At 50.3% G+C, this 27187-nt stretch overlaps 1 protein-coding gene across 1 annotated transcript in view; it reads left to right on the forward strand.

The window, feature by feature from the left end:
• EEPD1 (endonuclease/exonuclease/phosphatase family domain containing 1) overlaps nt 1–16758 on the forward strand; it is a 117571-nt gene extending 100813 nt beyond the window's left edge. The window contains exons 4-8 of the mRNA XM_060108320.1: nt 3694–3804; nt 7239–7373; nt 9556–9694; nt 13946–14140; nt 16057–16758. Of these exons, the coding sequence (XP_059964303.1) occupies nt 3694–3804; nt 7239–7373; nt 9556–9694; nt 13946–14140; nt 16057–16256 (780 nt within the window). The 3' untranslated portion in view covers nt 16257–16758. The remainder of the gene's footprint in view (nt 1–3693; nt 3805–7238; nt 7374–9555; nt 9695–13945; nt 14141–16056) is intronic.
• Nucleotides 16759–27187: the final 10429 nt, after the last annotated feature.

The raw sequence follows: 27187 nt of genomic DNA on the forward strand, positions 1-27187 counted from the left end.
CCCAGGTCGTGTTGGTGCTACTGGTCCACGGACCACTCTCTGAGTAGCAAGAATTTAAAGGTGCCCCCCTCCTCAGGCTTGCTGCAAACTGTTAGTGCAAGCAGTCAGCTAAGTTAACGAGCTGGCAATTCTTTTTTCAGTCCTAGAAATAGAAGAAAATACCTACCCCTTACCTAATGCTGATCATGAAAATTGGAGCATAGAATGCTTTCGGCCATAAACACTGTTCTCCCTGGTCCCTTATATTATTTATCATCCCTAATAACATAAGAAATACTGAAGAAGAGGGCAGAGGGAGGAATCATCTACTCTGTGGGCCAAGAGAGGTCATCAAAGGCAAGGCTTCAGAGGTACAAAGTACAGGCGGCCCTTAGGGTTCATGAATCATGGTTCCTTGTCTCCCAGAGTTTACCTGTGACAGAAAGGCTTTTAAATATAAAAACAAAGAGGAGAATGTCTTTCCTTCATTTAATAACACCAACTTTAAACTTGAGTCAGAGTCACCTGGAGGGGCTGTTAAAATGCAGATCACCAGGCGCCACCCAGAGACTCTAATTCAGTAGCATTTTAGGTTCCCAGGCGATACTGAAGATCACACTTGGACTAACTGGCACATCTTTGAGAGCGGTGTGCATGGAAAGTGGTGCCAGCCTGTGCCACCTCCTCACGGTTCTGACCCCTCCCTTCAAAGTGGCATTGCCAGCAAGTGGGAATGTTTAAGCTGGGCTGGCGTTTGGGGCGTGAATGGGAGATTCACCTGTCTTCAGGTGTCTGAAGGTCCTGTGAGGGTCAGGAGAGATGAGCTTTCTGGCTGCCTGCAGATCACTCTTCCCAGCACAGCCTGACCCCAGAAGCCCGGGCTCTCCAAGGTAGCTGGTTGGCTCATCACCTCGGGGGCTTTTTAAAACTAGAGCTTCCCAGGGTGCATCCTCAGAGATTCAGGCGAGCAGCCAGGTTCGGGACCCCCTGCGTGGAGACCAGTGAGGCACCAGATGGGCAGCGGGGAGCTGCTCTCCTTTCTAATGATTCTTGGATTCGGCTCTAATGAGCGCTCAGCACGTAAATGATCCCCTGGCAGGAAATTGGACCCTCTGGAAGTACATTTCCTGCTGGATCCCTAAAATTAGAGTCGATAAATTCCACCAGCATTTTCCCAAGTGCTTCATTTCCTACCCGAGGATGGCTACCAGCCAGGACCATCTGGCCATGGGGATTCATCCGAGGCAAAAGCCCCCCATCGGGAATAACACTGTCAGTGGCAGTGTTGAAAGAGGAATGGATAAAAGTCACTGATGACCGAATCCCAGAGAGAACACTTCCCAGGCAAACTCAAAGTCAGGTTAAAATTGAGGCAATTATTTAAATAATTAGCTTCAAGAAGAAATTCCTCCTTTTGTTTATCATACACGGATTTGAGGACTGTGGTCTTCCTTGGAGTTTCCTGGTTCACCAGCAGAGCGTCACTGGGCGCCATGCTCTGTGCCAGGTGGGCTTTATAAAGGTGACTTGGGGACAGTCCCTGCCCTTATGGTGTCCACTGCTGGGGAGAGGTAGACACGTAAACACATAACTGTAAAAGCAGCATGACTCCTAGAACACTAACCATCTAGAGAAGCCCTCCCAGCAGGCTCCATCCTTGCCTGGTCTCATTTTCTCCATAGCGCTTGTCACCATGGCAATGACTGGCTGAGTACTTGCTTATGCCTCGTCTTCCCTCTTACAGCGTGAGCAATGGGAGAGCAAAGGACAGACCCTTAGACCCTGGCATCTCTCAGCCATTGGATGTGAGCCTCCCAGGAAGGGCACGAGTGCAGCTGTCTGCAGCTGAGGCATTCCCAGAGGGGGCTGCCGGCTGACGGCTGTGTGCCCACAGCACCACCTAAATCTGGGGCAGATGCTTAGGGAGCATGTGGCCGCTGCAGTGGTGCTCAGACCTTCGCAGGCATCAGAATCACCTGGAGGGCTTGTTAAAACACAGGTCACCGGGCCTCACCCTAGAGTTTCCGATACAGTAGGTCTAGGATGGGGCCAGAGAATTTCTAACAAGTTCCCAGGTAATGCTGTTGTTCCTGGGCCCCAGACAACACTTTGAGAACCACAGGGGTGGTGCATCAGCATAGCCATCACAGGTTACCCAGTGGACGGATGGTAGGTGATCTAATGACAGAGAGGCAGGGAGACCTCTACAAGCTGTGCCAGTGACCCGGGTGCGAGAAGAGGGGTTCTGAAAACGGGCCACAACAGTGGTGCTGGAGAACAGAAAGAGGGCACTCCAGACACACGTGACGCAGGGTGGGGCCTGGTAAGCGCTGGCATGTGGGAGGTGAGGGAAGAGAGCAGCTGGAAGGATGCAAATGCCAGGAACTGAGATGGGCATGGGGGGGAGGGGAACGGCATGTGCCTTTGGGACCTGCTGGGTGTGTGCTTCTATGGAAACCTTCAGATGGGAGTGTTAAAAAGGAAGTTGAAATACAATTCAAAACTCAAGAGAGGAATCTGAGCTGCAGGTACAGATTTGGGGGCCTTTGGGATAGAGGGATAAGCTGAAGCTGTGGGGCTGAGTGAGATTAGTCCAGGGCAGCTGATTAAAGAGATAGCAGTGATGCCTCCAGAAGGGAGCCAAGAGATTGGCTTGTAGGGCGGGCAGAGAAAGAGATGAGTGGGGTGGTCCAAGGTCATGAAGCAGAGGGACAGGAGGGTGTCACCGGGAAGGGGCAGTACCAGCTGTCAGAGAATCTCAAATGAGATGAGCCCAAATCTGACAAATTCTGGGGTCGCCTCAAAAGAACCAGCCCTAAGAGATGGGGTTGTGTTTGAGTCATGAGTTAGAGGAACCGGTCCACATACTCTGAAGCCCGTAGTTTTTCAACTCCTCATTTTACTTTGTGCAATTGTATTTTGCCTTGATGATAAAGTCGCCTTACGGTACTATACTGGTGGAACACACATAAACAAAAAGAAGCTCACCCTACAAACACACGTGGGGCGTAGTAACCATCCACGACAGGAGGGAATGGTTTCCTCTTCTCAGAGGAAAACCAAGGTGAACAATATAGTGGTGCACGGTGAAGGTGGGAGGGGGGTCAGTTGGTGTTTTTTTAATTGAAGTATAATTGACTTACAATATTGTATTAGTCTCAGATATACAACATAGTGATTTGACATTTTTATACCTTATGAAACAACCACTACATTAAGTCTAGTTACCATTTGTCACCATACAAAGTTATTTCACTATTGACTACATTCTGGGGGTCAGTTTTTGCGCCTCTAATATAAGCGGTGGGAAGACAAGACACCACGTATTCATCTTTTTTCCTCTTCATTTGATACCTATCTAGACCCTCCTGGGACCTTAACCACTGGTTTTACAGGGATTAAAAGGATTCTGACAACTTGTTTTGAACTATTTGTGGTTAAATGCTACAAAGAGAATCAATTGCTGGGAGCTAAGAGTCCCCCAGTGATAATGATGTATTTCACGGGTAGACAGTTTGCTTTTTAATTTGTGGCACTTGTTTTGCCATCCAGGTCTTCGCAAACCCTGGTTTCTGAGAACACAGGGATGAAGTCTGACAAGTGTCTGAATCAGGCGGATGAGTCAGGATCACACATTTTCTGGCTCCTCCGGCCGCCCGCAGCGGGAACGGCTTTAGGCGGGAACACATACTGACCTGTGCTCTGTCTTTACAGTTCTGTACGGAGCTAAACCAGCCAATCCTGCCCAACATCCGCAAGTGGAAGGGGCCCCGAGGATGCTGGAAGGCCGTTGTTTCGGAGAAGCCCACGACTCAGCTCCAGAAGGTACACCCTCATCTGCAGAACTGGGGTTTTCCATTTTCTTTTCCCCTGATCACAGACATTTAAAATTATTTTCCTTTGCCAACACCGTTGATGTCATTTTGTATTTCTGCCCAGTTGTTAGCTCTTGGCCGTTTGTTTCAAAATGCCCTGGTTCTCCTTTCCTGTTTGGATCAGGAACGGACTGCCGCCCATTCGGAAATGGGAGTTTGGGTGTTGGGAGGAAAGGAGAAATCCTGTCTGGAGCCAAGGCAGCAAATGGGGCATTTCAGTCCTTTGTGCTCCTAATCCCTTCTCCACAGTTCTAGCTTCTGCCAAGTTTGTGGAGAGTCCATTGTTCACTGACTGAAAACTTCAGATTCACTTAATTCATACGTGAGGTGTTTGCTTTCAGTGGTAGGAATTGTGCGTATGGAAATGCTCTGTGGAAGATTTCAGCAGATTTTAATTCTGAATTTTCTGTCATTAGTATTGCCCATATGGGTTTGGGTCAATCTCTGTATGTATACATTTTCACGCCCACCTATGATATTCAAGACCAGTTTTTTACTCGCTGGAAATATTCAATATCAGTGGAGTTTTAGATTTTTCTAAAAAAGACTCCTGATACTTAATTATGAGTGGATTATATCATTACATAATTTTCCCATAAATGCAGATGTTATATTTTTTATCTCTAGGATACCTAATATGCTTATAAACCCACATAAATTGTTCTCATCTGAGTGATATTTGAGATTTGGGGCTTTTAAATTATAAATGTTTACTGGATTAAAACTATCCAGTCACTTCTTGGCAATAAGCTCTCTTTTTAGCTACTACTTTAAAGTGTGATGTAAATCTTACTTCTCTGGGTTTTGGGGTGTAAGTGGTTACTGCATTTAAAAGCCAGTGTACATTCACAAGGAGGCTGGAAATACAGCCAAATTGGAAGGTATCTGGTCTTTACCACTCCAGCTCATAGCCGTCCCTTCTCAGTCCACGTAGAAATAGTTCTAATACCACCTTGCTTTTTTTTTTTTTTTTTTTTTTTTTTTTTTTTTTTTTTTTGCGGTACGCGGGCCTCTCACTGTTGTGGCCTCTCCCATTGCAGAGCACAGGCTCCGGACGCATAGGCTCAGCGACCATGGCTCACGGGCCCAGCCGCTCCGTGGCATGTGGGACCTTCCCGGACCGGGGCACGAACCCGTGTCCCCTGCATCGGCAGGCAGACTCTGAACCACTGCGCCACCAGGGAAGCCTGCTTTTTTTTAAATAGCACTTTACACAAATATGTAGGTTCACAGGGCTCTTACAGTCCATTTAACACTCTTTTTTCATCTGTTTAGCAAATCGTTAAAAAGGTTACTATGTGCCAGGCACTATGTTATATGCCAGATATTCACGGTGAGAAAAATAGACCCAGTGACCCAGCCCTGCCCAGGGGCTTGGCTGAGCCTGATGGAGCCTGTTGGAGGGACAGGCCAGGTAACCTCCAGGTCAGGTGGCAAGGCCATTGGAGAACAGCGTGTGGCTACCACTCAGATCTCTCAGCCTCAATTCCTTCATCTGTAAAATGGGAGCAGCAGCCCCTTCCTCAACTCACAGGGTGGCTCTAGGATTTTAAAAGATAATGTGCACTGAATGCTTGGTTAACAGACATAAGCCAGTGCCTGGCAGGGTACACATGAGGTGGCAGGCAGGTGTACTGGGAGCTGGTACCCATCGCAGGCTGCAGCTGGTCCAGTCTAGCCAGTTGTTGCCGAGGGTATAAGGAACCAGCAGTGGAAAGAGCAGCATGCACAGCCTTGTGAGGCCAGAAAGGCCCAGTCTTGCTGGGAACATAGGTGAACAGGCATGAAAGGCAGCACTGAGCAAGGAGGTGCCCACCCGGAGGGCTCAGAGGGCAGTGGGCAGCGGAGCCACTGAAGGATTTTAAGCAGAAGGGGACCTGAGCAGTACTTTAGGGGGGTTACTCTGGCGCCACTGCTTGGGAAACAGTAAATGGGGGGACAGCCCCCTGAAGCCGACAGGGCAAATACATTTCCCTCACTTTACGCCTGAGGAAACAGGTTTAGAAAAACAGAGTGGCTCCCCCGAGGTCCCAGGGCTAAGTGACTCGAGGGGATGAGACCCAGGTCTTCTCACTCTTAAACTAGCACTCGTTCCAGTGGGTGGGCAAGTCAATCATTTAAAAATAGAAACATGCACGGCACGCAGGACACTGTTCCTTCCTTCCCCCCTCTTCAGCACACGTGTGGCTGGGACCTGAGCTGAACTTGGGGACTCAGCAGAGGCCACTCAGGATGTGCAAAGTCACTTCTCCTTTTGCAAGAGCATCGCTGGCCCCTCAGATGACGCTGCTGATCCCACGTGGGCAGCAGAGCCTCCAGCAGCTGGGATCGGGGCAGGGGGATCTTTTCTCTTTCCACAAGCCACCTGGGACAGCAGCACGAAGCAGGCAGGTTCAGAGCGGCCCCTCTGATGGCCAGAGGTGCGGGGGTTTGTTTAGCCCCAAGCCCTTGACCCTGCCGACACCACCCCCATCCATCTGCCCCACTCACCGGCCTTCCCAGTGCCCTGCACCGGGCCTTCAGACCCCTGTGTGCAGCCCCGCAAGCCTGAGGAGGGCCTTTGACCAGTTCTAAACCACTGGGACTGGTAGCCCTGACCTCTCTTCAGCCAGCAAATATTTATTGAGCTTCTGCTAGGTGCCAGGCTCCAGTTGTTATCAGCAGCAACTAATCAGTAAGCAAAACCACCCCTTGGAGTCTTATATTTGACCCTCAGCATTGCCATTTACCAGCTGTGGGGGTTCGGGGGAGTTACTTAACCTTTCTGAGCAGCTGAGTCTTCATCTGACAGATGAGCGTGTGAGTGGCTACCTCATGGGAGGCGATGATTAAAAAGGTAACTCCAGGGCTTCCCTGGTGGCGCAGTGGTTGAGAGTCCGCCTGCCGATGCAGGGGACATGGGTTCGTGCCCCGGTCCGGGAAGATCCCACATGCCGCGGAGCGGCTGGGCCCGTGAGCCATGGCCATTGAGCCTGTGCGTCCGGAGCCTGTGCTCCACAGCGGGAGAGGCCACAACAGTGAGAGGCCCGCGTACCACAAAAACAAAAACAAAAACAAAAAACAAAAAAGGTAACTCCATGCCTAGTCTGGGCTGCCCCCAATCCCCCCAAAAGTAGAGCCCAGGCACCCCAGCTGTATGTGAAACTCTCTGAAATTGCCAGTCTGGGAAATTTGGTGGGGGGACAGGGAGGAACATGCCGTGGCTTTTGGATGTGCTTTTGTCTCAGAAACAGGCCTTGGGCAGGTAACCCCAGGACCCGGTGTAGAGCCTGCTGCTTCCCCCCTCGTCTCCTCCTGGCCTCACCTGCCGCTTCCCCAGCTCGGGGCTGAGCCCCGCCACCAGACAGACCCCTCCGCACACTAACGCCTCGTCTTCTCCCACAGGGCACTGGGTTTGCAGGGTTCCTGTGGGACACCGCGGCTGGGGTGGAACTGAGAGATGCCACCTGGCAGGAGAGCTCGCCTGGCAACGGGCACGGGAAGCCCACAGGCCCCAGCCCGTACCTCGTGAGGTTCAAGGTACCGCTTGCTCATGTTGCCGTGAAGGGGCCACCCCTTCTAAAAAGGGAAAAAAGTCCCCTTTTGAACTGTGAGCCAGAGAAGCTCATCTTTTTGCTTTGGTTTTCTTCTCTCTCAGGGCTGGGTCAGCATGCACTCTTGGGGTTCCCTTGGCTGGGAACTTGTCCAGAGCAGGAATGAAAGGGATTTGGGGGGACTATAGCTCTGGTAACTTTGACATCTGGGCAGGAAGGCGATCAGGTGGTTGCCTTTCAAACCTGATAAACAGCAGAATCACCTGGAGAGATTTTCTTAAAATCAGGGTTTCCTGGACCCTGCCCCAGACACACAGAATGTCCGGTTTTCAAAAGCACCTCCAGTGCTTCTTCTGTTCTCCCTGCGCTGGTTGAGGATGCTGGGCCTTTGGGAATTGCTGGATTAGAGGGCAGCAGAACTGCTCTGAGGACCCCCCTTCTCTTACCAGGGAGAGGGGGGACCCTCGAGAGGTCATTTGGGTTTGGAAGGAGCTTCTGGGCGGTGGGGTGAGGGCAGCCCTGTAACTGACACCTCCAGATGAGCCTTGTCTCACCAGAGCCGGGAGCAGCAAGCAGACTGGTCTGAGCTGCCTCTTCGATTGCCCTGGACGCCTCTGGGAAGTATTAAGGCACAGCAAACAGTCAGAAGCTGGGCAGCAGGAAGGAGGAGAAGGCAGCAGCCAAAGCAGATCACCAAGTCAGCAGTTGGCCTTAACCCCGTGAAGTGACAGGGTCAGGCAAGGGTGGTCCCCAGCAAGCCGCCTGCAGGGTGTCTGGGACACCCCCTTTCTGTAGGCTCCAGAGCAGTTCTGGAGCCTGGGAGTTGCCACAGACCTCAGCACAGTCTCTCCCTGGCGGCCCGGGGCTGGGGCAGCCCATATGCTGGGGGCTGTGGTGACTCTGGTTGAGGTCTAGCACAAGCTCATCCCGCCTCGCACGCGCGGTTGCAGAGATGCTGGCGTTCCGTGTGCACACACATGCCCAGGGGTGTCTGCGGGTTGTGCTTATGGTACTGATGCATACATAAATCAGCTAGGTATCACCTCTTCCATGGGTCCCTTTTCTATGTAAAGTGACTGTACTGGCTTTGGCCAAGCAAGGCAACAGGCAGAACCAGCCAGTGTCTCTAGGGGGCAGGCTGTTTTTAACGGCCAATGAGAAATGCTTTCAGATCATGAACTACTGGCCCAGATCCTCTAAATGAAGCAATCCCCTAGACAGGCACGTAGCCTCCTCTACTTTGTGTCTCATCCTAGGCCCGGCAAGTTGTAGGGACAGAGATGTGGCTTCTCTCTCCAGGCAGGTTTTCCCCACCCACGGCCTTACGGTGGTTCCCCCGGGGGTCAGAGCCACAGCTGCAGAGGGAGCTCTCCCGGCTGGGCACTGGCGATGGCAAACTGGGGTCACATCTGTAAAACGAAACTGGTAGCCTCCACTTCCCGGGGGCTCCCTCTGCACCTCCACTTCCTGGTAGGGTTTGGTGTTTGTTGCCATGACAAACAGAAGGGCCGGGTTGCCAAACCCAGAGCAGCTGAGCAGTGCTGCGGTGCTTGGGAGACCGACCCCGACTTTGCGCTTCCTCACCTGCCCTGGGGACCCAGGATGGGCATAGCCTGTGTGCCGCCAGGGTTCGGGCAGCTTTCGTTCTTCACATGTTTGAAATCAGGTGAAAGTAAGCCTCAGGGTGCAGGGGTCTCTGGAGGGAAGAGAACACATAGGGGAGGGGGAGAGGGGGGAAGGCGGTAGGGCCCGGCAGCGGGTCCTGGCAGGGGGTGGCGGGCTGGCCCCGTGGGGATGAGCCCCAGGTCTTTGTTAACGAAGCTGCTAACCAGCTGCTAGAGCCGCCTCTTCCTCTCTCATAGCTGCTCAGAAGGAATAAAGCTACAAAAATTTGACATTTCTAGATGTGCCCAATTTTCCAGGCCCTAAGGAGGAGTAGGGGGTGAAATGTAAAGGGTACACTGGTAGGACAAGACAGGTCTCGGTCCTGCAGGGGCCTCAGAAGACTCTTCCGGTGGCCGCCTTGCCTTCTGTCCAGGGGGAGCTGGCCTTGTGTGCGTTTCCCACTGTCGGTGTTGTGTAGGAAGCTATTCATGTGGCGGAGGTAACGGGTACAGGCAGTTAGAACATCTCTGCCTGGCCCTGATGCTTTGTTTCCCGTTGCCCAGGTGGGAAGTCATGACTTGACCCTGGTGAACCTTCACCTGGCAGCCCTGACCCTCCCAGGGGGTGAGAACCCAAGCAAGAGTCACAGTGACAGCCACTGCTGGGCTAGCTTCGTCCAGACCTTGCAGGAAACCCTGAAAGGTAGGAAACTGTCTTTCTCTGCGGCTGGGCCGGCAGCCCCCACTTCTGTAGAGCAGGCGGGGGTCACCTCTTCGGAGCATCTCTCCCCTCCCTTAGGCTGGCCGTCCCGTGGGCGGCGATGCATACTGAGTAATGCATGGGAAACCACCACACCGCCTGCATCCTGGGGAGCCCGGCTGCCCCATCCGTGCATGCTGACAGCTTTGTCTCTGTGGGTCTAGCGTGCGGGTTCCACGGTATTGGTTTTGTGGCTCTTCAGCCTCTCTTTGATGGAAAGGATTAGGGGGGAAAAAACTAAGTGATGATACCCTCCCCCGTGACACCCATCGTGGGCTCCGCTGCCCCGGGTGTGCCCCGGTGGTGGTCCTGCCTGCAGATCTGAACCTGCTCTTCTTGTGAAAGACAGCTGGTGACAAGGGGAGTGGGAAAGTCCTGACGAGCCGTCAGTTGAATTTTTCTCCCTGGTGGGATGCCGACCTTGTTAAAGGAGCCCTGAAGCCGACAGAAAAGCTGGATTTTAATCTTAGCTCTTTCAGCTGTAGGACAGCTGTAGGACATCTGGCAAGTCACCACCCTTCAAGCCCCATCTGATGGGGGTTGACAGTGCTAACCTCACAGGGCGCCCAGGGGCGTGGTAGCTGTCTGAGGGAGGACCCTGCACATAGCAGGGGCTCAGCGGACATGAGTTGACTCACAAAAATGCCAGAGGGATTAAGAGAACATTGAAAAGAACAGAACTTCAGAAGAAAGGTGGGGCACTCTGCTTTCCAGGCTCCTGGCCCCAGTAACACAGAAGGTTTTCTGTGCGTGGTTTACCAGAAGGAAAAGTTGCCACGGCTGTAAAGACTGGGATGTGCTCCGCTGGGCTTGGCTTTTCAGAGCCCTGAGTTTCTCCAGGTGAGGGTTCATAGCCGGAGGCCAGCAGTTCTCTCCCATATTCTAGAGTCTTGACCAACAGTCCCTCGCTCGCTAAGCCTTATTTTTCCTTGTTGAACCGGCGCCCCCCAAAAGGTGATTTTTGAAGATTTGGCTACAAAAATAACTCAGTCAAGCTACACATTTACAGTTTGAAAAGATTTGTATCATGGTAAAATATACGTAACATGAAATTTACCATCTTCACCGTTTTTAAGTGTACGAGTCAGTGGTGTTAAGTACCTTGACGTTGTTTTATAACCATCACCACCATCCATCCGTAGAACTTTTTTATCTTCCCAAACTGAAACTCTGTACCCATTAAACATGAACTCCCCATTCTCCCTTTCCTCCCAGACCCTGACAGCCACCTTTTTACCTTCTGTTTTCTATGAACCTGACTGCTCTAGGTATCTCATGTCAGTGGACTCTTACAATATTTGTCCTTTTATGGCTGGTTTATTTCACTGACATTATGTCTTCATGGCTTGTAGTATATGTCAGAATTCTTTTTAGGACCAAAGACTATTCCATTCGTGGGTCAGTGGACACTTGGGCTCCTTCCATCTTTGGGCTGTTGTAAATAATGCTCTTACGAACACTGATAGGCAGCTTACATCTCGAACCAGGATGTGCTGTGACCAGCGTTCTCCTCAAATTATGAGTCTTTGGGCTAAAAAAAAGTCAGAAAGATGTTTAAGTTGAGATACTTCATCCAAGGAGCAACTATGTGGGAAATTGTTCACCTACAGCTACTTTCTAACCTATTAAAAAGGATGACTTGATAGCTTTTAAATCTGTGGACATTTCTATTGTTCTTGATCTCAAGCTTTTCCTTTTCTTTACACGGAAGCAGAAAGGAAAGATGCCAGTTCCTAACTTCTCTGATAACCTTAGGCCCTCACTGTTTTTTCTGATATCCGGGCAGGGATCAGGTTTTTGTCAGAAAACCTGGGCAGGGTATTGTTCCAAGTTGCCAGGGGACTGTTGACCCACAGCCTGGCTAGGCCTTGACATGCCCATGTAAGGACAGTGACTCATGTCCCCGTGTCCCCCTGCTTGTAGCTAACATCCAGTTTGCTGTTAACATGGCAGAGCCAAGGATTCAGGAAGTGCTGCAGCCTGCCCAAGGGGCAACAAGGGTAAATCGACGAGCAGAGGTGGCTCAGCTAAAACAGAGACTAAGCCTTTATTCCACAGGCTTCTTTCTATCAGAGTAAGCAGAGCCGATTTGATTAGCAAACTCTGGGCCTTTCTGCCTTTGTCTGGAATGTGCACTCAGGTTGAAGTCAGCAGGGGCTGGGGGTGGAGTGCCCATCCTCGGATGGAATTTTCTTCTTTCAGACCCCACGGGGCCTGTTCTGTGAACTCAGCACGAGTGAAACAGGGCAAAGTCCTGCTTGACATCTGGGTAAGACCTTCTTCCACTGGGGACTGGCTCCTGCTCTTGTCGCTGGCATTTTGTAAATCTAGGGTCTCTGAGGAAGTCAGCCCCAGGCATTCTCCCTTCACTCCTGGAAACTAAGAGAATGACTCAAGAGCCCACCCTGGCGCACAGCTCCTTGGGAGAGATCAGGCGCCTGCACATCTGTGAATCCTTAGAGGCAAGGACTGTCTCGATGTCATTACCAAACCGCTTTAACCAAAAGAAGGTGAGTTGTAAGAAACTGCCAGTTCAAAAAGAGCCGTTATTTTCATTCTTGAAGTTACACAGAGCTGGGTTTATTGACCCAGGACACCAGCATCTCTCCTGGTTTCAGAATTGTCTTTTTTTGGCCTGAATTTTTCAGGTCTGCATCCCAATGAAAACCTCTCTCATTATATGGGGGAATTTTCTGCCTCAGCCTTTCCTAACTTCAGTTTTCCTTGATATTCAATAAAGGTAGCATCTTTCTCTTCGTTGCTTTTCAAAAATACACTGCACCTTAATTCTGCGGTTTTCTTCGTGCTTCGTTCACCATTTCTCTCCTGCGTGTTGATTGCTCGTCCGCCAGGCAGCAGGCTCTGTTCCAGATATGTGGGGCTTTTCCATCCCAGCTCTTTGTAAAGAGCCCTGGATTTGAGGGCTAGCTCGGTGACTTTGGGCAAGCCCTTCCACCTCTCAGAGCCTCAGCTTCTTACCTGCAAGAGGGCCCGGCACACGGTGAGGGCTCAGTGGAGGGTCATTAACACTGGCCACGTATGAGTTGTTACTTGTATTATTCTCAAGTTGGCTTTCCTGTTGGAAGTTGGCACTGATTTCTCAAGACAGCTTGGTTGGGCTCGCCCTGCTTTGGGTGCCAAGGTTGTTACGATCTAGCTTGAGGGGTACAGTTACCTCTCCGTTGGTCACACAATGGCAGCAGGAAGGCCTTGCTCCCGTCCTCTGCTGTCCGCCACGCCCCCTGGAGGAGGGCGTCATGTGCGGTGCGCGAGTGCCCTCTGTTGGTGGCTTGTGTTGTTTCACTTTAGATTTCTTTAGCCGTTATTATTGCAACATAATGCGTGCCCAGGAAGATTTTGCTGAGTGTCTCGGATGCATTTGGCCCTAGTTTATTAATTGCTTTGCTTAAAGCTTTCCTTACAGGGTGCAACAGAAACGCCACTCCCTATGATAACGTGGCTCCCCGGAAGGGAATCTCGAGACAGGAAGTGACAGTCAGGCAGTGGATGGGAATCCCAGGGAGCCTAGCTGGGGCCCACTGTCCTTTCTGAGTGTCTCCTCACTTTGGAAAATACTTCATAACTATCCCACTTACTCTAGTAAATCAAACTATGAGAGAAAAGTTGAAAATACTGAAAGAGAAAAGCTTTCCACTTTGGCCCTGTATTAGTTTGCTAGGGCTGCCCTAACAAAATACCACAGGCTGGGTGGCTTAAACAACAGACATTTATTTTCTCACAGTTATAGAGGCTGGAAAGTCCATGATCAAGGTGTTGGCAGGGTTGGTTTCTCCTGAGGCTTCTCCTTGGCTTGTAGATGGCCGTCCTCTCCCTGTGTCTTCACTTGGTCTTCCCTCTGTGCTCAATAAATGTTGAGCTTTTGTTAAATATCTGGGCAAGACCCTCAGGGCTTTTTGTGCTATAAGATTTGGAACCCATGATCCGGAACAGAGGTGATCTCTCTTATCACATTGCCCCCCATTTCCAAATGTGTCACTAACCTACTCCTAAAGTTTGGGGGGGGGTTGTTGGACAAGGAATTTGGAAAAATTGGGAGAATAAGAACCATGCCACAGTCCTAACCCTGGAGAGTCAATTCAGAGAGTCATGGTCCTACTTAAATGAGTTGTGGTCAGTGTTGTGTTGACTTCCCACCGCCTCTTACATTCCTGAATTTCTTTCTTCCACTTCCAGGCGAAAAAGAGGTGATAGTTTTAGGAGATTTCGGCCAGGGGCCAGACAGCAGTGACTATGATATCTTGAGGAAAGAAAAATTCCACCACCTGGTCCCCGCACACACCTTTACCAACATCAGCACCAAGAATCCTCAAGGCTCGAAGACTCTGGACAACATCTGGATCAGTAAAAGCTTAAAGAAGGTTTTCACAGGTAAGGCACAAGTGCTGTTCAGAAACAGGTAAGGATCACCTGTCTGAGCTGATAGTTCTGGATTGTCTGGTTTCAGGAAGAGTCAGGAGTGACCTTCCCTCCTCTGTGGGCATGTATCAGGTTATTGCTTAGGGGGCTGTATAATTATCATTCAAACAGAGCCACTTTTAAGAGTGAAGGGGGTGTGAAAAACAATAAAAGGCATTCACTGATCGGCAGTAGGGCCAAAGCAAATGTGTGTCTTAGGCAAACCTGGTTCCAGACTGGCAGCATCCCCCAATTCCAAGATGAGCTGATACCTTAGGCTAATTTTAAGGACACTTAGCCCTTCAGCAAACACTCCTCAAGCCCTGTCACATTCAGGCGCTGTGTTGTGGCCTGAGGAGCAGCAGTTGGAGGTGAGCTGACATGTCACCTGGCATCACGATAGGGTGGAAAAGTTCTTTAGACAGGACTCCACCAGGACCAGGGTGTGGTGGGTAATCTCAGCACTGAAAAGCACTCCCCCCAAACCAGTCACTTGCTGAACAGACTCTGGGTCATGAAACAGTCATAAACAGAAGTATGGAAGCAGCAGGTCTTTTGGTGAAGGACAAGAACGGTTGTTCTCAGTTCTACCTGGAAGCTTTACTAAGCACCAATGGATGCAGATCATACTTCAGTGAGACATTAAAAAAGTTTTTAGATACCAACGCTGAGGTCCCACTGTGAGACCCCAACGTGCAGCCAAGACTTAGATCCTCAGGACTAGAATTTCCTGTTGGACTGTGTCATGGGAGAACCCAAAGGACGAAGAAAGTGGGTCTCAGAGGGAGTGACGGCCATCAAACTAGGCAAGGTGCAATTTGCAGAAGCGCACTGCTGGCCAGACCAAGGCCAGTGGGGCTGCCGTGGGGCCCGGTGGGAGGGCAGTGCGGTCACCAAGGAAGCTGGAGCGCCCGAGAGCGGGGGCCGGGAGGAAGGTAGAGATCGTCTCATCTACCCCCTGCTCTTAAGTTGTAGGAACCGAGGTGCAGGGAGGAGTTGCCACCATCGTGGAACTGTCACCTGGGCAGGCACAGCTCACACCAGAGCCCAGGCCTGGGTGCACTTAATTATCTGCGACGGTTGTCACTGAGGGCCGTGCCAGTGCTTCTAATTGCTCTGTCCTTGCTTTTGTGACTATTTCATTGTTGTTGTTGTTGTTGTTGTTGTTGTTGCGGTACGCGGGCCTCTCACTGTTGTGGCCTCTCCCGTTGCGGAGCACAGGCTCTGGACGCGCAGGCTCAGCAGCCATGGCTCACGGGCCCAGCCGCTCCACGGCATGTGGGATCTTCCCAGACCGGGGCAAGAACCCGTGTCCCCTGCATCGGCAGGCGGACTCTCAACCACTGCGCCACCAGGGAAGCCCTCATTATTTATTAAACGTACCTCCTGCTTCATATATTTCTAAATCTTGACTTTAAAGATACCTTTACTTTCTCATAAACTTCTGTAACTTTCTCTTCTTTGTTCTTTTTGTAGAACTTCCTCCCCACGCCCATGCCCCCCTGCCCCAGTGTCTTTGCTTTGTGAAATAGGACCTTCACTTCGCTTTAGACATCTTTGCAGGGCATGTGTCTCTGTGTCAAACACTTAGCCTTGCTGGTCAGATTAGAAGTGGTGCATAGGGAGGCGGGGGCCACCACACGTAGGCCGACGGGTGTGTGACTGGGCAGGAGGCCTGGACCCGGGGTAGTTTCAGGGCCTACACGGTAAACCCTCACTTGTCTGGCACATCCAATGGGCTGAAACAGCTCATTTGCACAGACAAGCCGGCTGACTTGAGGGGTCTTTTCAGGCTTGCAGACATACAGCATTGGCCTCCAACCGCCAGCCTGTGACCTCCACCCTGTCCCCCATCCTGATTTCTGGGTCTGTCTTCCCTCTGCCTCCAGGCCACTGGGCTGTACTGAGAGAAGGCCTCACGAACCCTTGGATTCCAGATAACTGGTCCTGGGGCGGAGTGGCTTCTGAACACTGCCCCGTGCTCGCCGAGTTTTACACGGAAAAGGACTGGAACAGGAAGGAGGGCCCTCGGAATGGCAACGGGGTCACCCTGGAGCGAAGTGAAGCCAATATTAAGCACGAGCGGTGATGACAGCAAATCAGTTTCCCACCCGCTGACCCTGGAGGCGACGAGTTCGCCCTTCCTGGTGAAGATGCAGATCCCGAACTGCCTGCCCTTTCGTCCGCGTTCTGACAGCGCCAGCGCCCGGGCCTTGACCCGCCTGCCTGCCTTGCAGATGCTTTTGGACTCTCGTTGGGGAGGGAGCACGTCGGGCCCTCAAGGTGCTGGATGGTCAAATCAGAAGCCCGTGGAGAACTGGAAAGCCTCTGATCTGTGGGTGCTGCCAACCTCAGCCGCTGCCCTGGGCTGGCCACCCCGCTGCCTGGACCTCAGCTCGAAGGGAACAGCAGTGGAGGCTGAAGGCAGAGCGGGACCTGCCCGGGTGACGCCGGGAGCTCCCGTTTCTGACCACCAGTCTGCGATGTGCTGGCTGCAAATTCCATAAAGCTTTTAACTTGAGCACTCTCCTCAAATGTTTTGAGTGATGATTTTTAGTTTTGTTTTGAAAAAATAAACAGAGATGAACGTGCCTGGCCTCAGCGAGAGCCTGGGGGTGGGTCCCCTGCTGTGTGTGTTTTGTGCCCCCTTCTGACGCCGCTGGGGGGGCTGTGGCCTGCAGGGCCCTGAACACGATGAACCCCGGGAGCTCCTTTTACATCCCCGCCTTGAGGTCATGCAGACGCACCCGTCACGCCCTCACTGACCCCCCGAGACCTCTGTAAAATCTTTAGATTGTCTCCTCCCTCCCACCCCGTGCTTCATCCTCTTGAGCCCTCTGACAGACCGTCTGTTACCTTGAAGGACCATTCGTGCCTCCAGACACTGTGGGTTCCCTTGTGCTGGACAAGCATTCCATCAGAACGATCTCCTTTCCTCCTTCCCCACCCACTCCAGTTCCCCAGCCTGGTCATTCTCTACCCAGAGACCCCCGCTGCTGATCCCGAGGAATAACTGTTGATTCTGGATCCTCAGGAAGCTAAGCCCCGGAGTGTCAAGGGAAGGAGGGTCCTTCTTTGTGAGGGGTGTTGGGGGGGGGAGGCTGGAAGCGTGGGTTAACTGCCACCAGGCACCCTTTTCCTTTCCCAGGTTGGGTTCTCGCTTAGGTCCCCGTGAGACCAGGATTGTAATGTCCATTTCCCAGCCGAAGAAACTGAGGCTTAGAGAGCTTCACCTCCTGAAGGTCACACAAACAGTAAGTAAATAGACGGGATCCACACTCAGTCCAAAGCCCATGCACACATGTCAACGCTGTGCTGCCGACACTGACGTGTGAGAGTGTTAACACTGACAGTGAACGTGTGGACCACCGTCACCGCCAGTGGGAACCCGGTGGCTTGTTGGGCCCAGGGCCGGATGGGCAGTCAAAGGGGCCCGTTGTCGATCAAAGGCCACCTTTGGGGCCACCTGGCTCCAAGGAGCATCACTGGTCGTGAGCACGGGAAGGAAGCCCCTTTTTGGGGGCTCTGCAGGTACCTGGGCATCAGCCATGCCCACTCCCAGGGGGTGTCTCTTCAGGGGGAGGGTGAGCAGTGCCCGGAGGCCCGGAACCTGTGCCGGCTGAGCCTTGGCCGAAAGCAGCCGAGTTAGAATGAAAAGTCGTGGCGGGTAGGAAGGGGTGTTCCCCAGCTGAGCTGACCTTTTTTGGTGCTTCATCTAAAGTTAAAAGCTCTACCTGCATTCACCAGCCAGATGCCCCAAGTCCTTTGAGCCAGATTTTTGCAGCAAAACTGTGGGAAGCAAAGGGCTTCTTAAGTAAGGAGAGAGGGAAAGAAATCCAGTTAAACAGCCTTTGCGAAGGTCATTTGGTTTGAGCCAGAGGCAGGGGAGCTAAACTGCAGCGGCCATACCTGCTATAATGGAGTTTGCGCAGGACTCCTGCTTAGCCTTGGCTGGATGCAAACTCACACCACAGACACGGAGTGGGGGCACTTGTCACCCGAGGGCCCCAGAAGTGCGGTCATTGCTCGGTGGCCACAGGCCCGGGGTTTGGAACCAGCAGGCCTGGCTGCTGAGACCCAGCTCTGCCAGGTCCAAGGGGCGGCCCCTGCAGGTTGTACTTGTCTGGCTGAGTCCCAGGTTTCTAACCTACTAAATGAGGATAGAAGCCCTCAGGGTTGCGGAGAATAAATAACATCTACAAAGTCTTTAGCACACTGTCTGACCACAGGGCACAGCTCCACGGGGAACCGCTCCCCAGGACACATGGTGAGAGCTCAATAAGCAGCGGTGGTTTTTTTAAAAATTATTATTATTATTTTAGTTTTTTTGGCGGTACAGAGGTCTCTCACTGTTGTGGCCTCTCCCGTTGCGGAGCACAGGCTCCGGACGCGCAGGCTCAGCGGCCATGGCTCACGGGCCCAGCGGCTCTGCAGCATGTGGGATCTTCCTGGACCGGGGCACGAACCTGTGTCCCCTGCATCGGCAGGAGGACTCTCAACCACTGCGCCACCAGGGAAGCCCTTTTTAATTATTTTAAATTATTTATTGTTTACATTTTATCCCCAGAGTTCCCCTCAACTGGAACATGAGCTTTGTGGTTTCCCAACAGTGTGTCATCCTGGACTGTCCACTGGTCCAGCTGAGCTCTCAAAAAGAAGGATCCCCACCCAGTGGAGCCTGTCACGTGGACACTGATCATCCGGCCCGCATTCCACTGAAAAAGACCCAAAGGCCCCGTAAGGGTCCAAGACTGCACCTCATGGTTCTCCCTGGTGGACAAACTTGGTAGGACACTCAGTAAGTCATCTCCCAGGGACGGAACCTGTGATTTGTTCTATTTGAGTTGACAGGAGATGGCAGACTGACTCTGTCTTCCAGAAGGAGTAAAAGCCGGGCTCAGATGTGGCATCTTAAGTGGCATCATCGCTGGGCACACTTAGCCTTTGAAAGTCTCGGTTGCCAGCCAGGCTGCGAAATGATGGAGCCTTTCTCTAGTAGAGCTTTAGGCTGTGGAAGCAGCTGGCTGGTCCTCTGCTAGCACCTGGCCGCCTAGTCTCCTCCCTGCCTGGGCCTGTGAGCCTTCAGCCCAGAGTCAGGATTTTCATAAAACTTCCAGAATTAAAAGCTTAAGTTTTCTAGAAGCGTTAAGATTAATTAATAATCAGATGGTCTATCTCTTCCCTCTTTCCCTGCACAGTAAATATGAGAGGATTGAGTAGAGCTTAAAATCCAAAGAATACTTAAATTTACGAATTGTGGATAGTTGTTGAATCTGGGTGATGGGAACATAGGAGTTCATGTCACTCTTCTTTCTACTTTTGTCTATGTTTGAAACGTTCCATGATCACAATGAAATAAATGCATAAATAATAAAAGGCCCAAGCCCCCTCCCCCCCAAAAAAGACATTGTTCGAAGATTTACTCTTTTTAACAGAATAAATACATTTCCCTGTAGACCAGGTGTGATGAAGTCCTCACAGCAGAAGTGAAAACACGTGAAGGAGATTAAGTCCTATAATTTCTTTTTATGCCACTCCCTGAAGCAGCATTTTGCTAGGAAGGAGTCACTGAAAGTGATAGAGTGTTTCATTCTAGAATGCGGAAATTAAAATATATGTATTTGGAGGGTAAATTAGAAGTACCAGAGAGAAGAAAGGGATAGTTAAAAGCCCTGGGGACTTCCCTGGTGGCGCAGTGGTTAAGAATATGCCTGCCAATGCAAGGGACAGGGGTTCGAGCCCTGGTCTGGGAAGATCCCACATGCGGTGGAGCAACTGAACCCGTACGCCACAACTACTGAGCCTGCGCTCTAGAGCCCATGTGCCTAGAGCTCGTGCTCTGCAACAAGAGAAAAGCCACCACAATGAGAAGCCCACGCACCACAACCACGGGTAGCCCCCGCTTGCTGCAACTAGAGAAAACCCGAGTGCAACAATGAAGACCCAATGCAGCCAAAAATAAATAAATATAAATTTATTTTTTTAAAAAAAGCCTTGGGCTGCTTTACATTCATCACACATGGTGCACCCACCAGGCTGGGCCCTGGGGGTGGGTGGGGGAGGGGGAGGGAGACCCCTGCCTTCCAGGGTCACTCGGGCACGGTCCTGGGCTGTGTGTCTGCAGCGTGGCACCCCTGCAGCTGTAAGGACCTGGACGTGTGGGGTCCCCAGTATTCTCCATTCTCCTCGTGGTGAGCCGGGAAGGGGGCAGCAAGGTCTCCCTGGAAGGGGCAGCCTGCAGGGATCTGCGTGCTAGGCCATCGGGAAGCTCGCCTCTCTCTCTCCCGGCTCTGGGAAGCCTCTTGCACAAGCCAGACAAAGCGGTTCATTTCTGCATCTTCCATCTCGTAAGAAAACCATGGGCCCCTTAATAAAACAGAACCCTGAGCCCCCAGGCTGGTGACGCCTGGAGACAGTGCTCCGTGGGAGAGGGCCAGTCCCTTGCAGCCAGGCTCTCAGCCCAGTCCCCTTGCTGCTGCCCCCTGGCCTCAAGGCACTCACCTGGGAGTGCTCCCACCCACCACACAGGTGAGCAGGTAAACAGCCCTCACCAAAGGCGCAAGGAGGCAAAGAAACAAGCCAGGGAATCGTAAACGAGCTTCCTCCTCTTCAGCTTGTGGGGGCAGGTGGGAGTCTCCCTGCCTCACCCCACCTGCAGAGGCCAGCAGCCCCTGCCCTTTAGGAAGACCCTTGGGTCAGTCCGGACACCCTGCAGGAAGTCCAGAGTGAGGACAGAGTGGGCACCACGAGGCCTCCTGCCCGTCGAAGGCTATCATCCGAGTTCCCTCTACTGGCCGCACCTGATCCTTTTCCCGGTTGATAGGCCCCGGGAAGAGCCCCGCCCCACGCACAGGGCTGCGTGCTTAGCCTAATTGCCGCTGAAGGTGGGCAGGCGCAGAGGGGTGAAGGTGAGAAGCGTTCCTGAGGGCAGGAAGGAAGGGCCCAGAGGGGAACGGGCACTGCCTGCTTCCTGGATGTCACAGCCTGGCCAGGTGACCTCCACAGCTAAGCTGAGGACATTCTTCAAGGATTCGAGGCCGATGCCATCGCCCCCATTTTACAGTAACCTACCTGGGCCTCACAGCTGGTAAGTGACAAAGTCGGGATTCCGACTCAGCTCTGTTTGACTCCAAAGGTCCTGTTTTTAAAGTTCCTTAAGGGAGAGGCTCATAATTAAGAAAAAACACAGGAAAACTTGTACAGGAGAGATATCAAGTGCTATGTGAATCAGAGGAAGAGAGTATGTTTTCACCTGGCGGCAAAGCTGAGGCGTCTTCCTGGGGAAGGTGTCTCTGAGCTGGGACTTGAATGGGCAGGACTGGAGATGTGGAGGGTGCACAGGAGATGGCATTCTGGGCAGGGGACTGAGGACAAGGTTTGGAGGACAGAAGGGTTCTATATGGGCCACTTTGGCAAGAGTTTATGACGTGTGGTGGGGAGAAGACTAAACGGAACGCGAGGCCAGATTTTTTTTTTTTTTTTTTTTTTTTTTTTTGCGGTCCGCGGGCCTCTCACAGCTGTGGCCTCTCCTGTTGCGGAGCACAGGCTCCGGACGCGCAGGCTCAGCGGCCACGGCTCACGGGCCCAGCCGCTCTGCGGCATGTGGGATCTTCCCGGACCAGGGCACGAACTCGCGTTCCCTGCATCGGCAGGCGGACTCTCAACCAGTGCGCCACCAGGGAAGCCCTGAGGCCAGATCTTAAAGGGCAGCTGGCTAAGGAGCTGGGAGGCTGTTCTGCAGGCTTTGTGCAAAGCAGAGGAAGAGGCTGCAGCCCTAGTGCACCGGGGAGCCTGGAAAGGAAAGTGCAGCTCTTCACACTGGTCCCTGAGGAAGGGATGAGGTCGGGAGTGGAACAGCGGTGGGCATGGAGGGGCGGGGACATGGGTCTTCCCCTGAGGAGCAGGCCCCTGGAGCACTTCCAGGGTGAGCTGGAGGCCCAGCAAGTTTGGGGGAACTGGTGGGAGGAGAGGAAGGGAAGCTCTGGGAGGGACTAAGAGCTCAGCTGTAATGGGTGTTATAGGCCCAGACTCCTGTTTAAATCCATCTGAAACTTATTACTGGTGTGACTTTGGGCAAGTTACTTGACCTCCCCTGAGCCTCGGTTTCCATATCTGAAAAATGGGGATATTTCTACCTATCTCATAATATTATCATAAAGATGAAATGAAATATTGTGTATATGTGGCAAGTCTCCTCTTCCTCACCATCATCATCTGTGGTGGTCAAGCTTCTCTGGGAGATGGCAGCATTTGGGGAGTTCCCAGACCACTTCTCTGTGCCCAGATAGCGTGACAGCCCTCAGCCAAGCACAAGGAGGCCCCTTTGCATGAACAACACCATAAAGATGGACATGAGTTCAGACGCCAGGGCCTGCCCAAGAGTGGGAGTGCGGGGAGACCCAGCCACTGCTGAGAAGCAGGCCACGGGCCTAAAAGCGGAGGTGGGAGGACCCTCACTCGGGAGGAGTTTGCTGGGCATAAAATAAGCCAGCTGTGGGGATGGGGTGATGACCGTGACTTTCAGGGTCAAACCGCACAAGGCAGGTTTCACCTGGCACTTTCGGTTCTGAGGCGCTTAATGGTGCCGGCTGAGCAAGCTGAGCTCCCATCAGTAGTCAGTGGTGGAAGATGGGCTCACCTACGTGCACTGCTACCTTTATTGTGATGAATTATGTAATTAAACGATTCTTGTTGCTGGTGGGGAGCGTGAGGACTCAGGTTTTACTGTGATGACGAATGAAGGCAATTGGCGGGCCTTGTGTGATTGCATCAGAACCGGCTGCTTTGGACTGAGCCCAAGTCTGCAGCTGGAGGAGGGTGTCAGGCCAGTGGGCCCAGGCCCACTGTGTATCCCGTGCTAGTTTCTTCGCTCTGAGTTCAGAGATGTCCTGAAGTGGCATTTTTATTTATTTATTTACTTATTTGTTTTTTTCATTTTAAATGTTTATTTTATATTGCAGTATAGTTGATTTACAATGTTGTGTTAGTTTCAGTGTACAGCAAAGTGATTCAGTTATACATATACATGTATCTATTCTTTTTCAAATTCTTTTCCCATTTAGGTTATAGAATATTGAGTAGAGGTCCCTGTGCTATACAGTAGGTTCTTGTTGATTTGTCTATTTTATATATAGTAGTGTGAATGTCAATCCCAAACTCCTAACTTATTCCTCCCCACCTCCACCTTTCCCCTTTGGTAGCCATCAGTTTGTTTTTAAAGAGTCTGTTTCTGTTTTGTAAATAAGGTCATTTGTATCATCTTTTTAGAATCCACATATAAGTGATATCCTATGATATTTGTCTTTGTCTGACACTTCACTTAGTATGATAATCTCTAGGGTCATCCATGTTGCTGCAAATGACATTATTTCATTCTTCTTAATGGCTGAGTAATATTCCATTGTATATATGTACCAGATCTTCTTTATCCATTCCTCTGTCAATGGACATTTAGGTTGCTTCCATGTTTTGACTATTGTGAACAGTGCTACAATGAACATTGGGATGCAGGTATCCTTTCGGACCATGTTTCTCTCTGGATATATGCCCAGGAGTGGGATTGCACGATCATACGGTAGCTCTATTTTCAGTTTTTTTAAGGAACCTCTATAGTGTTCTCCATAGTGGCTGCACCAATTTACATTCCCACCAACAGTGTAGGAGGGTTCCCTTTTCTCCACACTCTCTCCAGCATTTATTGTTTGTAGACTTTTTGATGATGGCCATTCTGACTGGTATGAGGTGATATCTCATTGTAGTTTTGACGTGCATTTCTCTAATAATTAGGGATGTTGAACATCTTTTCATGTGCCTCTTGGCCACTTGTATGTCTTCTTTGGAGAAATATCTATTTAGGTCTTCTGCCCATTTTTTGATTGGGTTGTTTGTTTAGATATTGAGCTGTTTGTAAATTTGGAGATTAATCCTTTGTCAGTCGCATCATTTGCAAATATTGTCTCCCATTCTGTGGGTTGTCTTTTCATTTGTTTATGGTTTCCTTGGCTGTGCAAAAACTTTTGAGTTTAATTAGGTCCCATTTGTTTATTTTTGTTTTTATTTCCATTACTCTAGGAGACGGATCAAAAAAAGATGTGGCTGCGATTTATGTCAGGGTGTTCTGCCTATGTTTTCCTCTAAGAATTTTATATTGATAGTATCCAGTCTTACATTTAGATCTTTAATCACAATGGAACTGTGAAGTGGCATTTTTAAACAGAGATTCCTGAGATGGCTTTACCTCTTAGCCAACAGGGCACCATCCCTGTTCTGTGCTTCAAGGAGTCCTATGAATTTTCTACACTATAAAATTCCCCCCATTCACTGACTCTAAAAACCCAGGCACAGGGAGTCAAGAAAGGCCAAGACGAGGCCCAGCTCCAACCACAGGCTTGCTGGGTCCTGGGGGGCCACTTGTGAACTGCATTTCTCAGGCCCTCAGTTTCTATCCTGCTCTAAAGTGTTACATCTTACTGAGCTATCAAAGAAGGAGCATTTCTCTCCTGGGCAGTGGGGCTCCCACTTCAGTGCATGGAAGTATCTCCCTAGGAGCTCGCTGGCATGCAGGTTCCTCAACCCTGACTGTGGGAGTCTGATGCTGGAACGCTGATTAGGTCTGCCTATGGCCCAGCTGGGTCGATGAAGGTGCCCCAAGACACACACTTAGAGAAATACCGAAGTGGAGGGGACTTTGTTTAAACAGAGTGCCGAGAAATGTGCCTGAACCCACTATAAATAATACCCCAAGATAGAGATGGGGTGACTGAAGCTTCAAGAAATGCACTAGTTTATAAGAATTTTAGTGTGGCTTTCACTGACTAGGTAAGGGATTCCTTCAGCAGGGCTAATAACTACCTGGATCTATGAAGGAGATCAACAGGGTGCTCAACACATGAAGGGTCAAAGGTGACAAACGGCAGGAGAGCCACTGTGCCGGTGACTGTTTTATCAAGAGTCTGAGTCCTTGGCTTGCTGTCCCAATGGAGCTGGCAGAGAGGATCTTTCATTACTTTAATTACCAAACACAAGACCAGCTTTCAAAGACTGATGTTGGGTAAAGCCTTACTATTTATAGAACTGGTAAGCAACTGGAGCTCTAGGACTTTTTCTGAACTCTTCTGAATTTTTCTGAACGTATCATTCATTTACTTATCCAAGTCCAAATTACCAGAGGATTTTTTAGAAGTCCAATCTTTTCATATGTATCTCACAGAGGGGTCCTATGCACCTGCTGGCAAGCAGCCGTCAGACTGAGTGGTTTTGGTGCTGAGGCCAGCTGGTGCAGTGAATGCCTGGGAGGATCAGACCTGCCAGCCTTCACAGGCAGCTTCCAGCTGGACTCTGAAGGCAAGGGCCCCGCTTCTCATCGGAAGCATACAGATGTTCATGTTCTCAAATCATAGAATTGTCTCTCACAAATCTAATCACACATGTAACCCCGAAACACCTCAGATGTTTCCCAAACGCTCTCAGGAATCCCAGTTTATAGGAGATCTTTTTACCTGGTGAATGGGGTGAGAGGGGGCTAGACCTCTGTGTGATTTCCAGTATTTTATTTGAAGGTAAACCACAAGTTTAAAGGGTCTGAAGGCTGCATTGTCAGTGGGTGTCTTGGGTCTGGGACCAAACCTGAAGACCCACAGAGCTGTTGTGTATCAAAGCAAGATGGTGTTAAGATGAGAAGAAGTCATCAATACCCTAGACTCACCTGTGTGTGATCCAGAAACAATGGGGACCCCAGGTTGTAGGCCATTGTTAGCTGCTGAGCTGAGAAATCTCTTTGGCCAGAGGATCTGGTGTCTTTTCTCTCTCATTTCTCTAAAAGGAAAACAGTGGTTTTCCTGAGAAGTATCTTAGGTAATTATGTTAGGAAGCTGTGGTAAGATAAAATAGCGTCTGAATATCAAATTGCTCACATTTCACATAGATACTGCTTATTTGAAATAGACACGTTAAAATGTTATTGAAGATCTCTCTCAAGACTGTAAATAGTATATACTTTAGCATAGAATAGACTGTATATTTATATAGAGAGTATGTATTTTGCTTTTCAGCCCAACTCATCTCAAGGAATTTTATGACAAACTTGTCAGTGAGTGATTTAAATTGGACGAAGAGGAAGCAGATTTTGGAACAGGCCTGCAGGACACTTCAGAAGGCTCAAGCCTTCTCTTGAGCTCTTTAAAGGGAAATGAAAATTTTTCCTAGAAAAGTTATGTTTGCTTAAAATCAGAGTGTATAGGGTGTAGCTCCAAGGGTCAATCAGCGAGATTAATCATCTTGAGGGCCTCCAGCCTGAAAAAAGGAAACGAGTTGCAAGAGAAGGGGAAAAGAAGAGCTTGTGGTCCTTCTGCTGGACAGTTGTGGAGTGGCACCCAGAAATTCATGCCAGAACTCTTTCTGGTGCTCAAATAGCTCACCTTCAAGAGAACTAGATCTTCCAACACAAAAAAGAGCTACTGTTCTACTAAATCCAAGGTCAGTTTACGTGGAAAATCCAAGCTACATAATACAGTAATTAAGTAGGAAAATACTGTAAATATGATAGAGGTTATTTTTAAAAGGCAAGAAAACCAAATATCTGATTAATCTAAATTATAGAGTTTACTCCTTAGGTCATCACATATTTGCTGCTCTTAAGAACTTTGATATATATGGTGTTGGGGTTTTTTCACATTTAGCTCATCCCCGTGTCAGAAAAAGACCTCCAGAACTTTACAATCTATTGAAATTGTCAGCCACTGAAATTCTACTTTAAAAAAAATTGAAATATAGTTGACATACAGTATTATGTTCATTTCAGGTATGCTACATAGCAATTTGATAAGCCTAGTCCCCATACAAAGTTATTACAATATTACTGACCATATTCTTTATGCTGTACATTACATCCCTATGGCTTATTTATTTTACAACTGGAGGTTTGTATCAATACCTCTTAATCCCCTTAACCTATTTCACCCACTCCCCCAACCCCGTGCCCTCTGACACCACCCATTTGTTCTCTATATGAGTGTATTTTCA

Source organism: Mesoplodon densirostris, chromosome 9, assembly GCF_025265405.1.
Source record: "Mesoplodon densirostris isolate mMesDen1 chromosome 9, mMesDen1 primary haplotype, whole genome shotgun sequence".
Lineage (NCBI taxonomy): Eukaryota > Metazoa > Chordata > Mammalia > Artiodactyla > Ziphiidae > Mesoplodon > Mesoplodon densirostris.